The 20,956-nt window shown below is 43.5% G+C and overlaps 1 protein-coding gene across 1 annotated transcript in view; it reads left to right on the top strand.

Moving 5' to 3' along the window:
• The window catches only part of LOC121576630 (insulin-like growth factor 1 receptor), a 157,770-nt gene that overhangs the window by 120,766 nt on the left and 16,048 nt on the right, over window positions 1–20,956 (top strand). Inside the window, exons 6-19 of the mRNA XM_041889934.2 lie at window positions 2,057–2,265; window positions 2,962–3,088; window positions 3,237–3,472; window positions 7,454–7,621; window positions 7,806–8,013; window positions 12,947–13,218; window positions 14,230–14,372; window positions 14,495–14,660; window positions 14,800–14,902; window positions 15,098–15,168; window positions 15,255–15,484; window positions 16,164–16,268; window positions 16,512–16,671; window positions 16,916–17,045. Of these exons, the coding sequence (XP_041745868.1) occupies window positions 2,057–2,265; window positions 2,962–3,088; window positions 3,237–3,472; window positions 7,454–7,621; window positions 7,806–8,013; window positions 12,947–13,218; window positions 14,230–14,372; window positions 14,495–14,660; window positions 14,800–14,902; window positions 15,098–15,168; window positions 15,255–15,484; window positions 16,164–16,268; window positions 16,512–16,671; window positions 16,916–17,045 (2,328 nt within the window). The remainder of the gene's footprint in view (window positions 1–2,056; window positions 2,266–2,961; window positions 3,089–3,236; window positions 3,473–7,453; window positions 7,622–7,805; window positions 8,014–12,946; window positions 13,219–14,229; window positions 14,373–14,494; window positions 14,661–14,799; window positions 14,903–15,097; window positions 15,169–15,254; window positions 15,485–16,163; window positions 16,269–16,511; window positions 16,672–16,915; window positions 17,046–20,956) is intronic.

The following is a 20,956-nucleotide window of genomic DNA, read 5'->3' as shown; positions in this document are numbered from 1 at the left end:
TTTAGTCTGGCTTTAAGGAGAATTTATATTTTAATGTAAATGGCATGTTATAGAAGGGTCCAGACATAATTTTTTTGTGATTTCACTTGTTTTTGAGAAACTTACCCCAACCAGCGATTCACTTCCTCATTCTCATTGTGCAGTAAGGGGGCTCTGAAAAAACATGAACAAACGTAAAGGCTCTCAGTATAGTGATGCAGGTCTTTAGATGTTGTACACATGAAATTGCGTCATTCAAAACTTTATCCGCAACGTTATATTCCATTTTGTTGCGACTCGAGCGATACCTCTCCGTCCATTCTAGCAGCAAGCTACACGGAGAATGGAACAGCTGGATAGGGAAAACAGCTTGAGTCGCACAAAATGTAATATGACGTTGAGGATAAAGTTCGGAATGACACAATTTCATGTGTACAACGTCTAAAGACTTGCATCACTATACTCAGAGCGTTTCAGTGTCTAAAAGGACATATTTGGGTGTTTTTTTAGAGCACCCGTAATGCACAACGAGGATGAGGAAGTGAATCGCTGGTTTCTCAAAAACAAGTGAAAGACGCAAAACAAGTGTCTGGACTCTGGACCCTTCTATAACATGCCATTTACATCAAAAATAGAGATTTGGTTCTTAAAAAACAAACTTCTCCTTTAATTCCAGTTTGTCGCCAAATTAATAATTGATATGTTAGATTCACGTCTTCATCTCATCTCAGTTAAAGAATAGGACTAAATAAAATAAAATAAAACTTCAAATGCACTTTAAATAACACTTTATTTGATATAGTCTTATTCTTTAACTTATATGTTTGGTTGAAATGGAGATGTGAATCCAACATATCAATTATTAAATTGTAGATAAACTGGAATTAAGGAGAGACAACCAAACACAATTCAATATCACCAAATATCATTACATTCTAAATCAACCGGAGCTTGAAACCCTAGGCCTATTGTATTGTCTATTGTTAGTTGAATTCTGGGTTAAATTTAAACAATAGCTGTTGATGACTTTGGAAATGCTATATAGGCCTAAATACTGTAGCATCATTGATGATATATGAGTGATTTATTTGCTCTCTTAAACCTACCCTTTGGAATGACTTCGATAGCAATAGTGAATCTATTTAGTTTTTAAGTGGAGATCTCTCAACAGTTATTCTCACGATAGCACATTGGTAATAGTCAGTGACAAATATAATAGCTAAGTAGGGCTGGGCTTGGTTAAAACCCTGAATGGAAGACCAAAGGGTAACTGCAGATAGATCAATTCTCCAGTAGGAGGTACTGTCCAGGCTATAGTTTTTTTTTCTGATAGTGCATATAACAATGAAGCTCTGACGTTGTCTATTTTGAAACTTGGTTACCATGATGACATAATCCTGTGATTTAAATTTCACCCAGCAGTTGATTACTTTTTTAAAATCCAGTGTATTTTCCACGTAGATTTCACATCACAATACGCTGACTAATTACATTGAAACAACGTTGATTCAACCAATTTGTTCCCAGTGGGCTCTATCTGAATGGAAACTCTCAGGTCTCCCAGCCTATTCTGGCAGTAGCATGACATCACCAGGGGCCTATCCCCTGTCAGAGATAGGGAGAGTGTTTCTGGAGATGACCAGGAGGGTCATGGGAAAGCCTCTGAGGTCTCTTGTTGTCATCCCTCCCAAGCTAGAGTTACAGCGGGAGGAATGCTCTAGAGAAGGGCTGGCATTCCGCTCGTTCCCGAGGTATTCCATGGAGCTGAGAGGCTCTGAGTCGCCCTGTTTCATCTCTGGCCCTCTATGTGTGCACGGCTCAGTGTTAGACAGACACACCCACACACACTGACACACAATCCGCTCTGACGTCGTCTCCTCTTAACACTTTACACATCCACCAGATGGAAAACTAGGCCAACCACTCCACAACATTTTGATGACTTTATCCTCAGTGCTGTATTGTGTTTTTAAAGTAAATAAATTGATTGATTAAAAAGTGGTTTGTCCCATCTATGCAAGCACAGCTGCTAGGTGTGTTAGTAAGTTAACACCTGTCTGTTTTGTTTTCCCTTCAGGATGTACGCTTTTTCTGCCATTGACAACCAGCGCCTGCAGTATCTGTGGGACTGGACCCAACACAACCTGACCATCAGGGCTGGGAGGCTGTCTTTCCGCTTCAACCCCAAACTCTGCTTGTCTGAGATCCACAATATGTGGGAGAAGACAGACATCACTGAGAAGTTTGAGGAGGGCGATTTCCGCAACAATGGAGACAGAGCAAGCTGTGAGTACACCTATGTGATTTAATAAGAAGCATTAATCTAATGCAATACTCTGTTATCACAACTAAGTTTCCTGTATGTGTTGTGAGGAGATTATCTAAGACAGGGGTTCCCAAACTTTTTCACTCAGGCCCCCTTCCAGCATTGGGGAACATCCCACACCCCCCCTGTGCGCCAGCGCCATGTCTATTTATTTCTATGGGTACAAGCACTGTTCATGACACAAACTGTTCACCCCCTCTTGTTGGAGGAGAGAACATTTTGCAGGTTTAAAGCTTATTTCCTGCAATTCTACACATTTTGTCATGGGGTGTAGAGAAAATCTAGCAATTTTAAAGCTAATTTTCTTGCAATTCTATACATTTTGCCATGTCTAATGTTTATTCATGTGATATTTGAGTGACTCGAACATTACTACACAATCTGTGGGCTAAAAAACCTAGCCAAAGAAAGTTATCTGACATGGGCTAGTTGATCTGGACATTTCTGACAAGTTATAGATAGCTCTCTAAAGTATGCGATGACTAACATGACAAGAGGAAAACTGATGATGCACTACCCAATTTTTAAATTGCTTCTTGTGCATTCTACTATTAGCTACAACTTTCAAGAGTAATTTGAAAGCCGGACTGAGTTGAAAGCCGGGGTGTCCCCCCGCCACACCAGTTATTGATCTAAGATGTGGTTTGTGTTTGTAGGTGAGAGTCACATCCTGAAGTTCAAGTCCAACAGCACGATGAGTAACCGGATCAAGCTGACTTGGGAGCGCTACCGACCACCAGACTACAGAGACCTCATCAGCTTCATCGTCTACTACAAGGAGGCGTAAGTACTCTCACCAGAGATATTCCATTCCCTGTTGTACTGCATAGAGCCTTTATACTTGTAGACAGGACGTTATCTGCTATGTTTATGGATTCAGAGTTGCTGTGCATACTAAATTGACATAAGGTGTCTTATCCATGCAATCCAGACCGCACCAGAACATCACAGAGTTTGATGGCCAGGACGGGTGTGGCTCCAACAGTTGGAACATGGTTGACGTGGACCTACCGCAGGACAAAGAGATAGACCCTGGTGTGCTGCTGTCCCCACTGAAGCCCTGGACCCAGTATGCCATCTTTGTCAAGGCCATCACCCTGGTGGTGGAGGACAAACACATCCCGGGAGCCAAGAGTGACGTGGTCTATATACGCACCAGCCCCTCAGGTAAGACACTGTACAGCTACTGTACACAGACTAGAATACAGTACAGCTACTGTACACAGACTAGACTACAGTACAGCTACTGTACACAGACTAGAATACAGTACAGCTACTGTACACAGACTAGAATACAGTACAGCTACTGTACACAGACTAGAATACAGTACAGCTACTGTACACAGACTAGAATACAGTACAGCTACTGTACACAGACTAGACTACAGTACAGTTACTGTACACAGACTAGAATACAGTACAGCTACTGTACACAGACTAGAATACAGTATAGCTACTGTACACAGACTAGACTACAGTAAAGCTACTGTACACAGACTAGAATACAGTACAGCTACTGTACACAGACTAGACTACAGTACAGTTACTGTACACAGACTAGAATACAGTACAGCTACTGTACACAGACTAGAATACAGTACAGCTACTGTACACAGACTAGACTACAGTACAGCTACTGTACACAGACTAGAATACAGTACAGCTACTGTACACAGACTAGAATACAGTACAGCTACTGTACACAGACTAGAATACAGTACAGCTACTGTACACAGACTAGAATACAGTACAGCTACTGTACACAGACTAGAATACAGTACAGCTACTGTACACAGACTAGACTACAGTACAGTTACTGTACACAGACTAGAATACAGTACAGCTACTGTACACAGACTAGAATACAGTACAGCTACTGTACACAGACTAGAATACAGTATAGCTACTGTACACAGACTAGAATACAGTACAGCTACTGTACACAGACTAGAATACAGTACAGCTACTGTACACAGACTAGACTACAGTAAAGCTACTGTACACAGACTAGAATACAGTACAGCTACTGTACACAGACTAGAATACAGTACAGCTACTGTACACAGACTAGAATACAGTATAGCTACTGTACACAGACTAGAATACAGTACAGCTACTGTACACAGACTAGAATACAGTATAGCTACTGTACACAGACTAGACTACAGTAAAGCTACTGTACACAGACTAGAATACAGTACAGCTACTGTACACAGACTAGAATACAGTAAAGCTACTGTACACAGACTAGAATACAGTACAGCTACTGTACACAGACTAGAATACAGTACAGCTACTGTACACAGACTAGACTACAGTAAAGCTACTGTACACAGACTAGACTACAGTAAAGCTACTGTACACAGACTAGACTACAGTAAAGCTACTGTACACAGACTAGACTACAGTAAAGCTACTGTACACAGACTAGACTACAGTAAAGCTACTGTACACAGACTAGACTACAGTAAAGCTACTGTACACAGACTAGACTACAGTAAAGCTACTGTACACAGACTAGACTACAGTAAAGCTACTGTACACAGACTAGAATACAGTAAAGCTACTGTACACAGACTAGACTACAGTAAAGCTACTGTACACAGACTAGAATACAGTAAAGCTACTGTACACAGACTAGAATACAGTAAAGCTACTGTACACAGACTAGACTACAGTAAAGCTACTGTACACAGACTAGACTACAGTAAAGCTACTGTACACAGCAGCAGGTCGCCTCAGCCATGGACATGTTTTCACCCAAGATAAACTGAAACACTTCTTATCAGAACTTTCAATAAGGAAAGGTATCACTCTTATTTTAAGCTTCATGAAAACAACACATTTAAAACTTTATACACTGAATAAAAATATAAACGCAACATGTAAAGTTTTGGTCCCATGTTTCATGAGCTGAAATAAAATATCCCTGAAATGTTCCATATGCACAAAAAGCTTATTTCTTTCAAATGTTGTGCACAAATTTGTTTACATCCCTGTTAGTGAGTATTTCTCCTTTGCCAAGATAATCCATTAAACTGACAGGTGTGGTATATCAAGAAGCTGATTAAACAGCATGATCATTACACAGGTGCATCTTGTGCTGGGGACAATAAAAGGACACTCTAAAATGTGCAGTTTTGTCACAACACAATGCCACAGATGTCTCAAGTTTTGAGGGAGCGTGCAATTGGCATGTTGACTGCAGGAATGTCCACCAGAGCTGTTGCCAGAGAATGTAATGTTAATTTCTCTACCATAAGCCACAATCAACAGCCTGATCAACTCTATATGAAGGAGATGTGTCGCGCTGCATGAGGCAAATGGTGGTCGCACCAGATACTGACTGGTTTTCTGATTCACGCCCACCCCCTACCTTTTTTTAAAACCATAGATTAGGGCCTAATCAATTCATTTCAATTTACTGATTTCCTTATATGAACTTTAACTCAGTAAAATCTTTGAAATTGTTGCATGTTACGTTTTTATTTTTGTTCAGAGTAGTAAATACAGTGAGGGAAAAAAGTATTTGATCACCTGCTAATTTTGTACATTTGCCCACTGACAAAGAAATGATCAGTCTATAATTTTATTGGTAGATTTATTTGAACAGTGAGAGACAGAATAACAACAAAAAAATCCAGAAAAACTCATGTCAAAAATGTTATAAATTGATTTGCATTTTAATGAGGGAAATAAGTATTTGACCCCCTCTCAATCAGAAAGATTTCTGGCTCCCAGATGTCTTTTATACAGGTAACGAGCTGAGATTAGGAGCACACTCTTAAAGGGAGTGCTCCTAATCTCAGCTTGTTACCTGTATAAAAGACACCTGTCCACAGAAGCAATCAATCAATCAGATTCCAAACTCTCCACCATGGCCAAGACCAAAGAGCTCTCCAAGGATGTCAGGGACAAGATTGTAGACCTACACAAGGCTGGAATGGGCTACAAGACCATCGCCAAGCAGTTTGGTGAGAAGGTGACAACAGTTGGTGCGATTATTCGCAAATGGAAGAAACACAAAAGGACTGTGAATCTCCCTCGGCCTGGGGCTCCATGCAAGATCTCACCTCGTGGAGTTGCAATGATCATGAGAACGGTGAGGAATCAGCCCAGAACTACACGGGAGGATCTTGTCAATGATCTCAAGGCAGCTGGGACCATAGTCACCAAGAAAAACAATTGGTAACACACTACGCCGTGAAGGACTGAAATCCTGCAGCGCCCGCAAGGTCCCCCTGCTCAAGAAAGCACATATACTTGCCCGTCTGAAGTTTGCCAATGAACATCTGAATGATTCAGAGGAGAACTGGGTGAAAGTGTTGTGGTCAGATGAGACCAAAATGGAGCTCTTTGGCATCAACTCAACTCGACGTGTTTGGAGGAGGAGGAATGCTGCCTATGACCCCAAGAACACCATTCCCACCGTCAAACATGGAGGTGGAAACATTATGCTTTGGGGGTGTTTTTCTGCTAAGGGGACAGGACAACTTCACCGCATCAAAGGGACGATGGACAGGGCCATGTACCGTCAAATCTTGGGTGAGAACCTCCTTCCCTCAGCCAGGGCATTGAAAATGGGTCGTGGATGGGTATTCCAGCATGACAATGACCCAAAACACACAGCCAAGGCAACAAAGGAGTGGCTCAAGAAGAAGCACATTAAGGTCCTGGAGTGGCCTAGCCAGTCTCCAGACCTTAATCCCTTAGAAAATCTGTGGAGGGAGCTGAAGGTTCGAGTTGCCAAACGTCAGCCTCGAAACCTTAATGACTTGGAGAAGATCTGCAAAGAGGAGTGGGACAAAATCCCTCCTGAGATGTGTGCAAACCTGGTGGCCAACTACAAGAAACGTCTGACCTCTGTGATTGCCAACAAGGGTTTTGCCACCGAGTACTAAGTCGTGTTTTGCAGAGCGGTCAAATACTTATTTCCCTCATTAAAATGCAAATCAATTTATAACATTTTTGACATGCGTTTTTCTGGATTTTTTTGTTGTTATTCTGTCTCTCACTGTTCAAATAAACCTACCATTAAAATTATAGACTGATCATTTCTTTGTCAGTAGGCAAATGTACAAAATCAGCAGGGGATCAAATACTTTTTTTCCCTCACAACATTTCAACATGTGTGTGTTTTTGTCACAGAGCCATCTATGCCAATGGATGCTCGGGCGTATTCCAACTCGTCCTCCAAGCTGGTGGTGAAATGGTCGCCTCCCCTCAACCCTAACGGCAATCTCACATTTTACCTGATCCGCTGGCAGCAGCAAGCTGAAGACAGGGAACTGTACCAACACAACTACTGCTCCAAAGGTCAGCATTCCAACTCCTCCTCTTTCCCTTTCCCTTGTCTACTTTTCATCTTTGTGCATTATCTCTCCTCCCCTAGTGTTATAATGCCCTGTACACACCACATCATCCCTTTTCGTTTTTGCTTTCTTTGGTGAATGCTGTCATTCGCTAACGGGTCCTATTCCCCTCCCACTCTCAACAAAAGAGCTGAAGATCCCCATTAGAATCTCAGCTACGGGGTTGGCAGACATGGAGGAGGACACCAAGCCCACCAAGTCTGACCTGTCTGGGGGGGACAAGGGCCCCTGCTGCCCCTGCCCCAAGACCAAGGAGGACCTGAAGGCAGAGATAGACGACGCATCCTACCGCAAAGTCTTTGAGAACTTCCTGCACAACTCCATCTTCACCCCCAGGTAGGTGCCAGGCAGCAGGCAGTCTCTCTCTATGGTGAGAGATAATTCAACAGTGTGATATTAAAGCTCTGGCTATAACCTCCCCCATTTTTTGGACCAAACCCTTCTCTGAGACTGTAGATTATTATCAAAGAGCTGAGCTCACAGTCTGGGTCCTGTTTGCTTTAATAGCCCAGAGAGAGATCCAGGATCAGGAGGCAGTGGTGCTGTAATTACCCAGCCCTGAGACTGGGACTGACAGGATCTAAACATCATGAGGGTTTGGAGGGAGGCAGGGAGGGACGGAGGGTGTAGGGCTTCTGGGCTGTAGCTGTGTCAGAGGACCCTGCCTGACAGAGAGAAACATGGGGAGCAGGAATCCAATGCCTGCTTACGGCACTTGTGGCTTTTCCATCGCCATGACGACGGCGGCAGCGGATATTAAGGCCTAGCAGGCTGTAATTTAGGCAGCACAAACAAACCCGGGGAGAGGGATCTGATTAATGAGTCTGAAGGGCCTGTGCTGTGCTCTGCTCGCTGGGCTGGCTGCACCCTTTCAGCCCGTTAGCCTTTTGTTTTCCAGAATGGGGAATGGCATCTGTGTTGTGTTATAATTTTACCTTCTCATGGTTACGGATGCTTTACAGTTTCAAAGACCAACCCCTTCCCGCACACACACACTCAGTCTATGTTGTACATACATAGACACATACACAGATGTACTCACTGTTTTTTGAAATTGATAATTTTTCAGGGTAAACTCAGGCCACTTGTTTCTCCATACCAGATGGCAGATCAGGCCGTGTGTGTCTGTGTGTCTGAGGTGAATGAGTGCATGAGCGATATTGTGTTTGTGTACCCAGTGTATTCAGGGTACAGGTTTGCGTATTCACTGAATTAGTACCATTTCATCGCAAAACAAATTGAATGGAAAACAAATTCTAATGCACTCGTTAAATTTTTTACATTTTAGTCATTTAGCAGACGCTCTTATCCAGCGCGACTTACAGTTAGTGAGTGCATACATTTTCATACTGGCCCCCCGTGGGAATCGAACCCACAACCCTGGCGTTGCAAACTTCTCTGGTGCTTGACAAATTCCAATTCTTGCCCTGATCCCAGCCTGCTTAGTACAGTGTATGCTCTTCATCACCTGCTGTGCTAAGCTCATGCATTTATGTAATGTTATGATGCCCTTTCCTTCGCCTCTGTGATGCTCTTTTTCACAGTATTAAAACAAATGATGTCCTCCTTGGAAAACTAACAATAAAACAAGTACTATTGTAACTAATTGTTTTCATTCACTCTCTCCCCCATGCCTCTGTGACTTTGTTGATTTGTTATAGTTGTCTAGGAAACCGAGGAGTGCCAGGTCTCTGGCCTGCCGCTAAGGGCTTTGCTTGTGTATGCACAGGTACTCCACCACAACAGAGCCAGCATTATCACAAAACACTCTAGGAAAGTGCCTCTGATTTAGTAAAAGTTTTTTTTTAAAGTCCAGGGTTTAGAGAGAAGGGGGAAGGGAGCGGGGAAACAGAAACAGAGAGAAGAGGAAATATTTTCCATTCTTTCACCCTCCTCGCTGCTCTCACATGCTCTCTTAGTCCGCGGCGTGGTTCGGAGTGACCGGCTGCCAGGAAATGTACAGAGAAGCCATCTGGAATTCAAATGAATGAGGAGAGAAAGGGAAGATCCCCTTAGAGCTGGCCAGACCAGTAAACACCATTCAGCAAGACAGACTGACTGGCTGGAGAAGTAGAGGAGAGTAGTCAGGGGACAGGGATGGGTGACAACCTATCAGATTCACTGACTGGACATCAGCTGATTGGGTTGTTGCAACCATGACATCACCTAACTCATGATGGACACAAACAGAATGACATTGAGAAGTACAGCAAAGGTTCCTGTGTTTTTCCTGTTGTTGGCAGTTGGCACTGCCCTTACCATCTGGTTATCACCCTGTGTGTCCTTCAGAAAGCACTCACCATCACAGCTGTGCTTTCATACTGTACATGAGCATGAAGTAGAAAATAGTATCCTTTCTCTGGCATGAGAGGCTACTATGTTCAGCTGCTTTGGTAAAAGAGTACCGTTAAATCACGCTGTTCTGGCTCCAGACAGAGGGTGCAGTCATGTCCCTCTTAGGATCCCTCGCACAGCGTAAAGGTGAGAAAGAGGGAGGTCTTTTTTTTAGGAGGGGAGCTGGGGAGGGAGTACACCAGCTGCAGTCAGCGGCGCCTGGTTAGAAGGTCACGCTTCAGCTTCAGTCCTCTGTCTAGAGTTCATTTGAGGACAGGTCTGCTTTGCTCTGCTCTGCACTGCAACTCTCTGGCAACCCAGCCATCTGTCCCCTCTCCTGGGCAAATTGGCACACGGGGGTGTCTACCCATCACCCCTCTCATTCATCTTGGGGCGACCCAGTCTTCAATGGCAGGCTGTCTCGTGCTCCCTTCCATGCATTTGTCTCTTATACAAGATGTTCATTAAAGCTCTGCCAGTCCTCAGTGCTGTTGTGTATTGTTAATAGTAACTGATCGTTTTGGAGCGCAGTGGACCGTGGACTTTGCTGGAGCAGAAAAAACTGTCCGAATGGAATGTTGATAGAGGTGTGCGATGGCTACTATTTTCTTCCCACAGATTTGTGTGCCTGTCGGTCGGCTGTGTTTTTCCACTCACCGTAAATACTATTTTCCTGTGGGTGCCCGGTCAGTCTCAAGGTATTTTGTCACCTGCTCATATTTGTCATTTTTCAGAGGAATAGTTCTGAGAGGACATTGGCTTTGTACAGTATTTCTGAACGTCTAGATGCTGGAATGGAAAATAAAGCAGAAACAACATTCTCTTGTATTCCTGAGTGAACCCTGCTGGCCTGTACTGTTAGGTGGAGTTAGAGAGGGATACTCAGGAGATCAGTCATTTCAGACACACTCATCTGTCACAGTCACTTTCATTCACTAATTAATTTATCTCTCCTTAAAGACTCTTTACATATTTACTTTATCTTGTTCATGTGTACTGTAAATACCCTATGAATCTAAATATGTTCTGGATTCGTTGTTGTTTGAGCCAACATATACACAGCACATCCCACCACTGTCAGACAGTCCTGTATTCTCCTTACCTCAGTTGACTGCACTGTGGGCTGACTGCACAGGAGGCTGCTGAGGGGAGGATGGCTCATAATAATGGCTGGAATGGACTCATTGGAATGTAGAGCGTCTGCTAAATGACTTAAATGTAAATGTATCAAACACATGGTTTGAGTTCGATACCATTCCATTTATTCCGTTCCAGCCATTACTATGAGCTCGCCCTCCCCAATTAAGGTGCCATCAGCTGCCTGTGGCTGACTGTTGAATTCTTTCAGAGACCCAGAGAGAGCCAGTCGTTACACGTCTCCTAAAGGTGACTCTAGGTAAGGTCTGCTCCTCTCGGTATCGGCACAGCGCCCGTGTGTTGTGGAGTCCCAGTGGCCCCGCCTAGTAGTGTCTGGTGAGCTGCTGCTGCTACCGCTGCCTGCATGTTGTCAGTGGCTCCAGCCAGGATCCACTTGCAGCCAGCTGGCTCTCCAGCTTCTGTGGCTCACACCATCATCCTCCTCATCATCCTCATGATTGTGTTTACATCCATCTCCATCACTCCATGAAAGAGGGTTGCAGTCCTGTTGCAGGTTCTCGTGTTTGCTCTTTTTGACGAAATGTACCATTTGATTTCGTGTTTTTTTGCTTTATTTGCCTTATTTTTGTATCATGTGAAAAACGCCTCTCTGTGCATCAAACAGGTGGTCATTATTCTCCCATAACTTTCTCCTGAAAAGTGCATTTGTCCTGTGGATGAGGACATGTAGGCTAACAGAGTCAGTAGGGGTCTGTATGGACAGGCAGGGTGCTTACAGTGTGTGGATGTGTGCTCTCTCTACACCTCTGTCCCACCTCTCTGACCTCATCACACCACACAGCTCCACAGGGAGTAGAACACTGCAGCTGGACAGACACACTGCAACAACAAATAAAACCAGGCCACTTCAACATACTGTACTCTACTCTCAGTTAAATTGTATCCCACTGGAAATTGTCATTTTACTGCTTGATAGTACTTATTACTACTTCTTATTCCCATACTATATTCCTGTAGAGGACCCCACCCTGTCTAGTGAGGTTGAAGGGGATGCTTTTGCTCAGTGTGACTCAGTGTCAATGACATTATGTGGGCTGTGTATGAAGGCTACAGTATACTGTATGGACAATATGGTGTTCCAGAGGATATTACTGCAGAGATTCTCAACTGGTGGGTCGCGATCAGGAGGTTTTGAATGGGTCACAGGTGTAAAATAATATAATTTGTTTGTTTTTTTAACTGCAAGAAAGTGTGTAGAAATAATAATGAACTTACATTTCTTTCTAATTTAATCTCAGAATGTTTTTTATTCTATCACAGTATTTTCAATATAGATCTATTAGCAGCCCTATTTTAGTTGATTTTGTGCTCTCAAACCAGTGAGTCTATTAACATTCTTCATCAAGAATATGGGAATGATTTCATTATTGACGATGAAAGAGGTGGAATGTTGTTCCCTTGTCATATAATTGCTACATTTACTATCAATATAGCATTAAAAATAGTTTTACAGATTGTATTTTTCGCGATGTGAATATTGGGTCGCGACGGAGACAACCTTGTCCAATTTGGGTCCCGAGGCAAAACCAGTTGAGAACCACTGTATTACTGTATGGCTAGCTGACTTCATATTCCCTTCCCTTCTCTCCTCTTTAACTGTGCCTCAGCTCCCTTCCAGAGAAGCTGAAAGCCCACACATCTTCTCCACTCCTCCTTCTCCTCAACCTTAGGATAAGAGACAATGTCTTTCTTTGCCGCACATGTGCCTTTTCTGCTACAGTCAGTCAGTGGGTCTCTCTCTCTAACATTTATTTATGCAACCCCCTTTGTCCTTCAGACCCCCTGACCGGCGGCGTAGGGATCTATTTGGTGTGGCTAACGGCACCTTGGCGCGGGGTGGCAACACCACAGGCCTGGAGGGTAATGGGACGGACGGAGAACCCCCCGAGAGGGAGTTCCCCTTCATGGAGGACCGGAGCAAGACAGAGTTTATAGAGATCCCCAACCTACAGCCCTTCACTGTCTACCGCATCGACATCCATGCCTGTAACCAAGAGGTCCGCCGCTGCAGTGCTGGAGCCTTCGTCTTTTCCAGGACCAAACCTGCAGGTGAGGCAGTCACACACACAGACACAGACGACGCTAGACACAAAGGCTTCAACAACAACACCTTCAAATCGAAATCAAATCAATTTTTATTTGCCACATGCGCTGAATACAACAGGTGTAGACCTTACAGTGAAATGCTTACTTACAAGCCCTTAACCAACAATGCAGTTTTAATAAAAAATATTAAAAAGTGTTAAGTAAAAAATTGATAAGTAAAAAACAAAAATAGCTAATAATTCAAGAGCAGCAGTAAAATAACAATAGCGAGGCTATATACATGGGGTACCGGTACAGATTCAATGTGCGGGGGCACCGGTTAGTCGAGGTAATTGAGGTAATATGTACATGTGAGCAGAGTTAATGTGACTATGCATAGATAATAAACAGAGTAGCAGCAGCGTAAAAGAGGGGGTGGGGTGGGGGGGACAATGCAAATAGTCCAGGTAGCCATGATTAGCTGTTCAGGAGTCTTATGGCTTGGGGGTAGAAGCTGTTAAGAAGCCTTTTGGACCTAGACTTGGCGCTCCGGTACCGCTTGCCGTGCGGTAGCAGAGAGAACAGTCTATGACTAGGGTGGCTGGAGTCTTTGACAATTTTTAGGGCCTTCCTCTGACACCGCCTGGTATAGAGGTCCTGGATGGCAGGAAGCTTGGCCCCAGTGATGTACTGGACCGTACGCACTACCCTCTGTAGTGGCGGTGATGCAACCAGTCAGGATGCTCTCGATGGTGCAGCTGTATAACTTGCCCTCTTCACGACTGTCTTGGTGTGTTTGGACCATAATAGTTTGTTGGTGATGTGGACACCAAGGAACTTGAAGCTCTCAACCTGTTCCACTACAGCCCCGTCGATGAGAATGGGGTCATGCTCAGTCCACTTTTTTTCCTGTAGTCCACAATCATGACCATGGCCATCTGCATAGTGTTATTGTTCTAGGCTCATTGTGCCTCTTTGGAAATGGCCAAAAAAAAAAGCCATCTGATATGTAGTGTCTGTGTCTCTGCCCATCAGACAAAGCGGATGACATGCCAGGCAGGGTGATCCAGGAGAGGGATGAAAAGGGGGATGGGTCGGTGCTGCTGAGGTGGCCGGAGCCTGTCAACCCCAACGGTCTCATCCTGATGTATGAGATTAAGTTCCGCCAGGGCACCGAGGTGAGTCTGTATGGGCCAGGGCCCCTGAGGCCCCTGGGAGTTCTGCAGGGCCTCAACCCCTCAACCCACTGTGGCCCTCAGACATCAGGTTGACACTTTGTCTGTGTATGTGTGTTTTCCAGCCTGAGAAACATGAGTGTGTGTCACGCCAGCACTACAGAGTGCACAAAGGAGCTCGTCTGACCAACCTGGGCTCTGGGAACTACTCTGCCCGCGTGCGTGCCACCACCCTGGCAGGAAACGGGTCCTGGACTGAGCCAGTGTCCTTCTACGTGACCCCACCCAATCGTATGAAGAACACATGCATTTCCTCATAAAAAAGCCTTTTATATGGATGATTTTCATGCTCAGAAATTCTATTGGTGTTAAATCCTCGTTTTCTCATTGGTCAGATTTGAATAGTTGTTCTGTTATCATCTTGTTGCAGGGGACTACGACAACACGTTCTATCTGGTCATCATCATCCCCATCATAGTGATAATCCTTATCACCAGCCTTATCACTGCACTCTTCTTTATCAACAAAAAAAGGTAACTGTATCTCTGTAACAAAATGTTTGACTAGTGCGATATTAATCCGTTGAATAATATAATAGTGCTATTGTGATCATTTTCCTGCCTTAGGCAGTTCATAAGATTGTTGGCTTTTCTGCAGAATGAACGATCCCATTTATCTGTTGCCGAAGCTGCCTTCACTGGCTCACACAGATGTGTTTGTGTCCACAGGAACAGTGACAGGCTGGGGAATGGTGTCCTCTATGCTTCTGTCAACCCTGAGTACTTCAGTGCTGCTGAGAGTAAGAACCATCTGAACACCTACAGTATCATTTTAAATGCAAAATGTCCCACTTTGTCTCTGACTGTCCTCTCCTCCTGTGTTCAGTGTATGTTCCAGATGAGTGGGAGGTGGCCAGGGAGAAGATCACCATGCACAAGGAGTTGGGCCAGGGTTCCTTTGGCATGGTGTACGAGGGCCTCGCTAAGGGCGTGGTTAAAGACGACCCAGAGACACGCGTGGCCATCAAGACGGTCAACGAGTCGGCCAGCATGAGGGAGAGGATAGAGTTCCTCAATGAGGCTTCCGTCATGAAGGAGTTCAACTGTCACCATGTGGTGAGAGAGACAGAGTCCAAAACACCAGTTTAACATCAGGGACATTGGCTCAGAAACACTAGCTTTGAGTGATGAGATCATTGCTTCAATTTCACAGAGGTTCAAGGTAAGAAACAAAGGGCCGCAGGCAGAGACCACTGGCAGAGAATGCTGCATAGGGTCGGAGACACCTGGCTGGCTGCTGAGGTCAGAGGTCAAAACCAGGGCACACTACCCAGGGCACAGGGAGCTACACAGGGAGCTGCAGTAAAATTCCAGTATAACCTGAGGCCAGCTGTAACTGTGTGATCTGAGACCTCTGTGCTCTATCACAGCCGAATCCTCATTAATTCAGCTAAACGGAAATGTTAAGGATTTCCCCCTTGGAAAGACTCTGTTACAACCTTTCAGCATGTCTTGGTGATTAAAAGCCAAACACTTAATTATTAAGCTCAATTTGAATAATTTAGAGGCAAGGAGGAGGTTTTTTTCCTGCTTTCCTCAAAGCTCCACAGTAGTATTAGTTAAGAGGAGCCAGAGTAGTTTCAAAAGCAAGAACATTCCACATCATTTCAGTCACTTAGGGAATATTAGCACTTAGAAATCTGTTTCTTGCCCAAATGTTTCAGAAGGAATACTACACCAACGAGAATTATTTGTACCCTGACACCATCTCTGTGCTGTGTTCTGATTGGTGTAGGTGCGGCTGCTGGGCGTGGTCTCTCAGGGACAGCCCACCTTGGTGATAATGGAGCTGATGACCCGTGGAGACCTGAAGAGTCACCTGCGCTCGCTCCGTAAAGAGGTATGTACATTACTCCTCCTGCTCTTTCTAACATAGTCTCTCACAGAACTCAAGTCTATGTGTCAGTACATTAATCATGTATTAATACGGCGCACACACACACACACACCTCCGTCAGTTGGTCTCTCACATTGTGTGGTGTGCCCTGGCCATGGTTCAGTGCTGCAGACAGCAGGGAGAAGGAGGTTGGAGGGAGAGACTGAATGGCCTGCTTGTGCTCACGTCTCTGCCTCTTTGCCACAGAACTCGTCCAGCCAGGTTCTGCCCCCTCTGAAGAAGATGATCCAGATGGCAGGGGAGATTGCGGACGGCATGGCATACCTCAATGCCAACAAGTTCGTCCACAGAGACCTGGCTGCCAGGAACTGCATGGTGGCGGAGGACTTCACCGTCAAGATCGGAGGTGAGTGCCTTAAAATACAGTATTACTTCTACTCCCCCCTGTTTGTTTAATGCTAAACTCCCTCTGCTGTACTCCAAAGTAAGTATTTTGAGATCACTTAGTGCTTGAGGGGGAGGAATAGCTTGTAGATCTAAATGGACAGAATAGGAGAGGTGAGGGAATGGATTAGGCCTCATGAGCATCCTCTCCCTCAAATTAGTGGGATATTTAGTGGCCACTCAAAATTCTCTTCTCTTCTTCTCAGACTTTGGCATGACGCGAGACATCTACGAGACGGATTACTATCGGAAAGGAGGGAAGGGCCTTCTGCCAGTCCGCTGGATGTCCCCAGAGTCGCTGAAAGACGGAGTGTTCACCACAAACTCTGATGTCTGGTAAGACCTCCCCGCCGTCCTCTCTGACTCATACACACACACGCTTACACAGACCTGCGCAGTACACTAGCTGTTTGTGTGCTAGAATATTGCATGCTCTCTCTGGGACTAGCATGGAGAAAACAGGCCTATCACTTCACACACACAGCCCATGTCCTAAGGAAGTTAGGAATTCATCTGGATGCTATTATAGTTAGTAGGTACAGTACGTCTTGGCAGTGAAAAACAGTTCCTGTTTAGTCAAGATCCTCTGTGCTCTCAGGAACATAGAGTGAGTTTAGAACAGCAGATCAAGGCTCCTTACAGTTCTCTCTCTGGAATGGGCTGCTTTAGAGAAATATAGCTGTTTACTAGCTCCTTAGTTTTTGTTTCCCATCCAAAGTGTCCCACGGGTCTGTCCCTACAAGCACACTTAAACTCCTCCAGATGTTTTCAAATGATGGGTTAGAGTGCCAACAAAGATTCACCTCCACGTCCTGCTCCCTATCTTCCTCTTTGAAGTCACGCAGATGAAAACAACATTGTGGGAACCCATTCTGGGCTCCTATGAAATTACCAGTAGGTGTCTTTAGTTGTTTATCTAAAAAAGTATCTTAATGTGGTTTTGTATTTCAACACACTCCTGTTTCAGCCAATTAGATACAAGTCAATGTTATAATAGGCTTTTTTAACACTCATACTACCATCATCTTTTACATACATGGATTACCAACTGGGGTCATTTTGACCCTAAGAAGAAACTATTGGAAAAAGCAACAATCATAGAAAAATATCAACTTATTTCTTATTAAAACATCATTAGGCATGTAAATAATGTGTATCTAAAATAAAAAATAACCAAAACAGACTGTTATTCTAGCAAAATTACAGGTAATTTGAATATTCTGTAAAACAAAAATATTTATATTTTCCCTTAAATAATGTGCAGCATTTTTTCAGAAGTACAATCCACATTAGTACTAAAAAGCTGATTTACCATAATTTGGTTGTAGTATCATTTAGTTCTTAGAATTTTGAAGTAAATACTAATTTTATCATATTTATGTGATAAAACCGACTGCCATTTAAAGGGGCGGTACACCAAATTTTGAAATGTTCTTAATTTTATTCACAAAAAGTGATTCATCCATTGATCCTGAGAGACAATGACCAGAAATATGGCAAAGTTTTCTTTATTTATTACCCCACAGATAGCATTAGCATCGCTGCTAGTGAAACAATAGGAGTGGTAAGGCCTATGGCAGGACGCTTCAAAAAGCATGCCCAAATCCTCGATGTCATGTTAAACCAAATGTTATAGCAATCAAAATACCATAACAAGTTGCACATATAGAATATAGTATAGGATTTCTGGTATTTATGTAACATTTCCTGGAGAATAACTATTATTCGGAGAATACACACCAATACAGCACTATGTGTACATTCAGAGGGTAGCTGGTTTCTCTACTATAGTTCTATCAAGTATTCATACCACTGACATACTTTTTATGAGCTGTTTTGACTGCAACTAAGCATATACACTACCGTTCAAAAGTTTGGGGAAACTTAGAAATGTCCTTGTTTTTGAAAGAAAATCAATTTTTTTGTCCATTAAAATAACATAAAATTGAACAGAAATACAGTGTAGACATTGATAATGGGCCTCTGTACGCCTATGTAAATATTCCATTAAAAATCAGCCATTTCCAGCTACAATAGCCATTTACAACATTAACAATGTCTACAAGTGCTCAGCATATGTGGGAATTCCTTCAAGACTGTTGGAAAAGCATTCCAGGTGAAGCTGGTTGAGAGAATGCCAAGAGTGTGCAAAGCTGTCATCAAGACAAAGGGTGGCTATTTGAAGAATCTCAAATATAAAATATATTTTAATTTGTTTAACACTTTTTTGGTTACTACATGATTCCATATGTGTTATTTCATAGTTTTGATGTCTTCACTATTATTCCACAATGTAGAAAATAGTAAAAATAAAGAAAAACCCTTGAATGAGTAGTTTTGACCGGTAGTGTATGTTATATATATATTTTTTTTCCATACTGATACAGAAACACTTAACAAATATATCTATTTATTAAGAACAAGTTGACTGACAAAGTCATGAAAAATTGGAAGACATGAAAAAACACCTATGGGCTTTGGGGTCAAAAAAATATGCCTTTGGGGTCAAAATGACCCCACTCGGTAATATGAGGGTTGTGTTGAGAGCCGTCTTAAGGGGTCTACAGACAATACGCAAACAGAGCCGACGGAGCATAGCGCAGTGTTGCAATGTCGTTTCTCCTCACAAAAGGGGCTGCTCTTTGTAAAATGCTCCGTCATTCAACACAGTTTTTTCCTACTTGGAAATTGAGACCCGACGTATCATTCCTTTGCTAAGACTGAGGGGTAGTATTGAGTGCGTTTTGCAATGGAAGTCCCGCCCCTGTGTCTATATCACATATTTTCCAGTATCCCTTCTGTTATTTACATTTTAGTCATTTAGCAGACGCTCTTATTCAGAGCGACTTACAGTTAGTGAGTGCATACATTTTTTATACTGGTATAAACACAGAAGAGATGGACGTTCTGCTACTTCACTTCTACTACTTGCAAGCTTCCTTTTTTGTGCTTTTTATTTCGAGATTTGCTAAGCGCAATTATGTCTATGGCCAGTTTGGAGGAGCGCCTGTGCGATCTGGTGAGGCAATACGATAAGCTTTACAACCCTTCGATGCGGTTGTATTCGGACAAGCAAGCTAAAGACATCAACTGGAGGAAGATATCACGAAATGTGAACACTGATACTGATACCAAAGAAACATGGAGAAAGATTCGGGACCGGTATGTTCGCAATCTGAAAAGGGTGAAGGAGACGAGGAGTGGAGCTGCCGCTGGTGTGTTCCACCGATTGTCAGACAACTGGATTGGCTTCGTGAAACATTGTCAGAAAGACACCAATATGCCAGATACGGTATGTACTCGTCATGCAGCCGAGTCCTTTTGTACAGTCAGTGTGTGTGTGTGTGTGTGATCTTATGTTTAGCAGACCTAGTTAGAACATGTGAAATCAGCTCTTTTCTGGATGGGAGAAACTGTGAGTGGGAAATATTCAGTGCCTGTGTTATCATAATGATTAGCAGGGCTAGTTCAAACATCAGAAAACAGACAGTGTGTTGTGTTAAGTAGATTGAGATGTTAATGAAATCAGTTATTTTGGGTAAACATTTTAACTCAAAGGAACCCATGGAGATGTTTTAAAATTGCTTGTATTGTATTCTAATACATTCGCCATCTGCTTGTTGGTGTTGGAGGGGGGTGGTGTATTGGACAGTCCAGAGATGGAGCTGAGCCCTGAGGGCCCATCTACAGGTGGTTCATCATGCCTTGATTCATCACCTCTCCGGCCCCTCTCCCCAATGCCCCTTCTCACCAACACCTAGCCCACCGTCCAGGCGCACCCTTTTCTCTGCCCTGCAACTCCATCAACCTCCCATCTCCCCGACCCTTTGGACACTGACATTATGCAACGGGTGGATGACTTAAAGAAACTGCAGCAGGAGTTACAGAAACAGCAGCAGTGTTCAGCAAAGGCTGTCTACAACGTCATGGTAACATGTATGGTGTCTATTCCTGCAGATCAACGTCTCCCGTTTGTCTCACCCCAAAATCTGTTGTTGTGTGGTTTTTTTTTTTATTATTCGTACGTTAAGGTGGTGGGTAATTTATAGGATTTTTTTGGTGCATGTTTTTTATACTTTTATACCGAATGCAGTGCATTCGGAAAGTATTCAGACCCCTTTACTTTTTCAACATTTTGTTACGTTACAGCCTTATTCTAAAATTGATTAAATTGTTGTTTTCCTCCTCATCAATCTACACACAATACCCCATAATGCCAAAGCAAAAACAGGTTTTTATAAATGTTA

The sequence above is a fragment of the Coregonus clupeaformis genome, chromosome 11 (assembly GCF_020615455.1).
Source record: "Coregonus clupeaformis isolate EN_2021a chromosome 11, ASM2061545v1, whole genome shotgun sequence".
NCBI classification, from domain to species: domain Eukaryota; kingdom Metazoa; phylum Chordata; class Actinopteri; order Salmoniformes; family Salmonidae; genus Coregonus; species Coregonus clupeaformis.
This window is presented reverse-complemented; position numbering and strand designations above follow the sequence as displayed.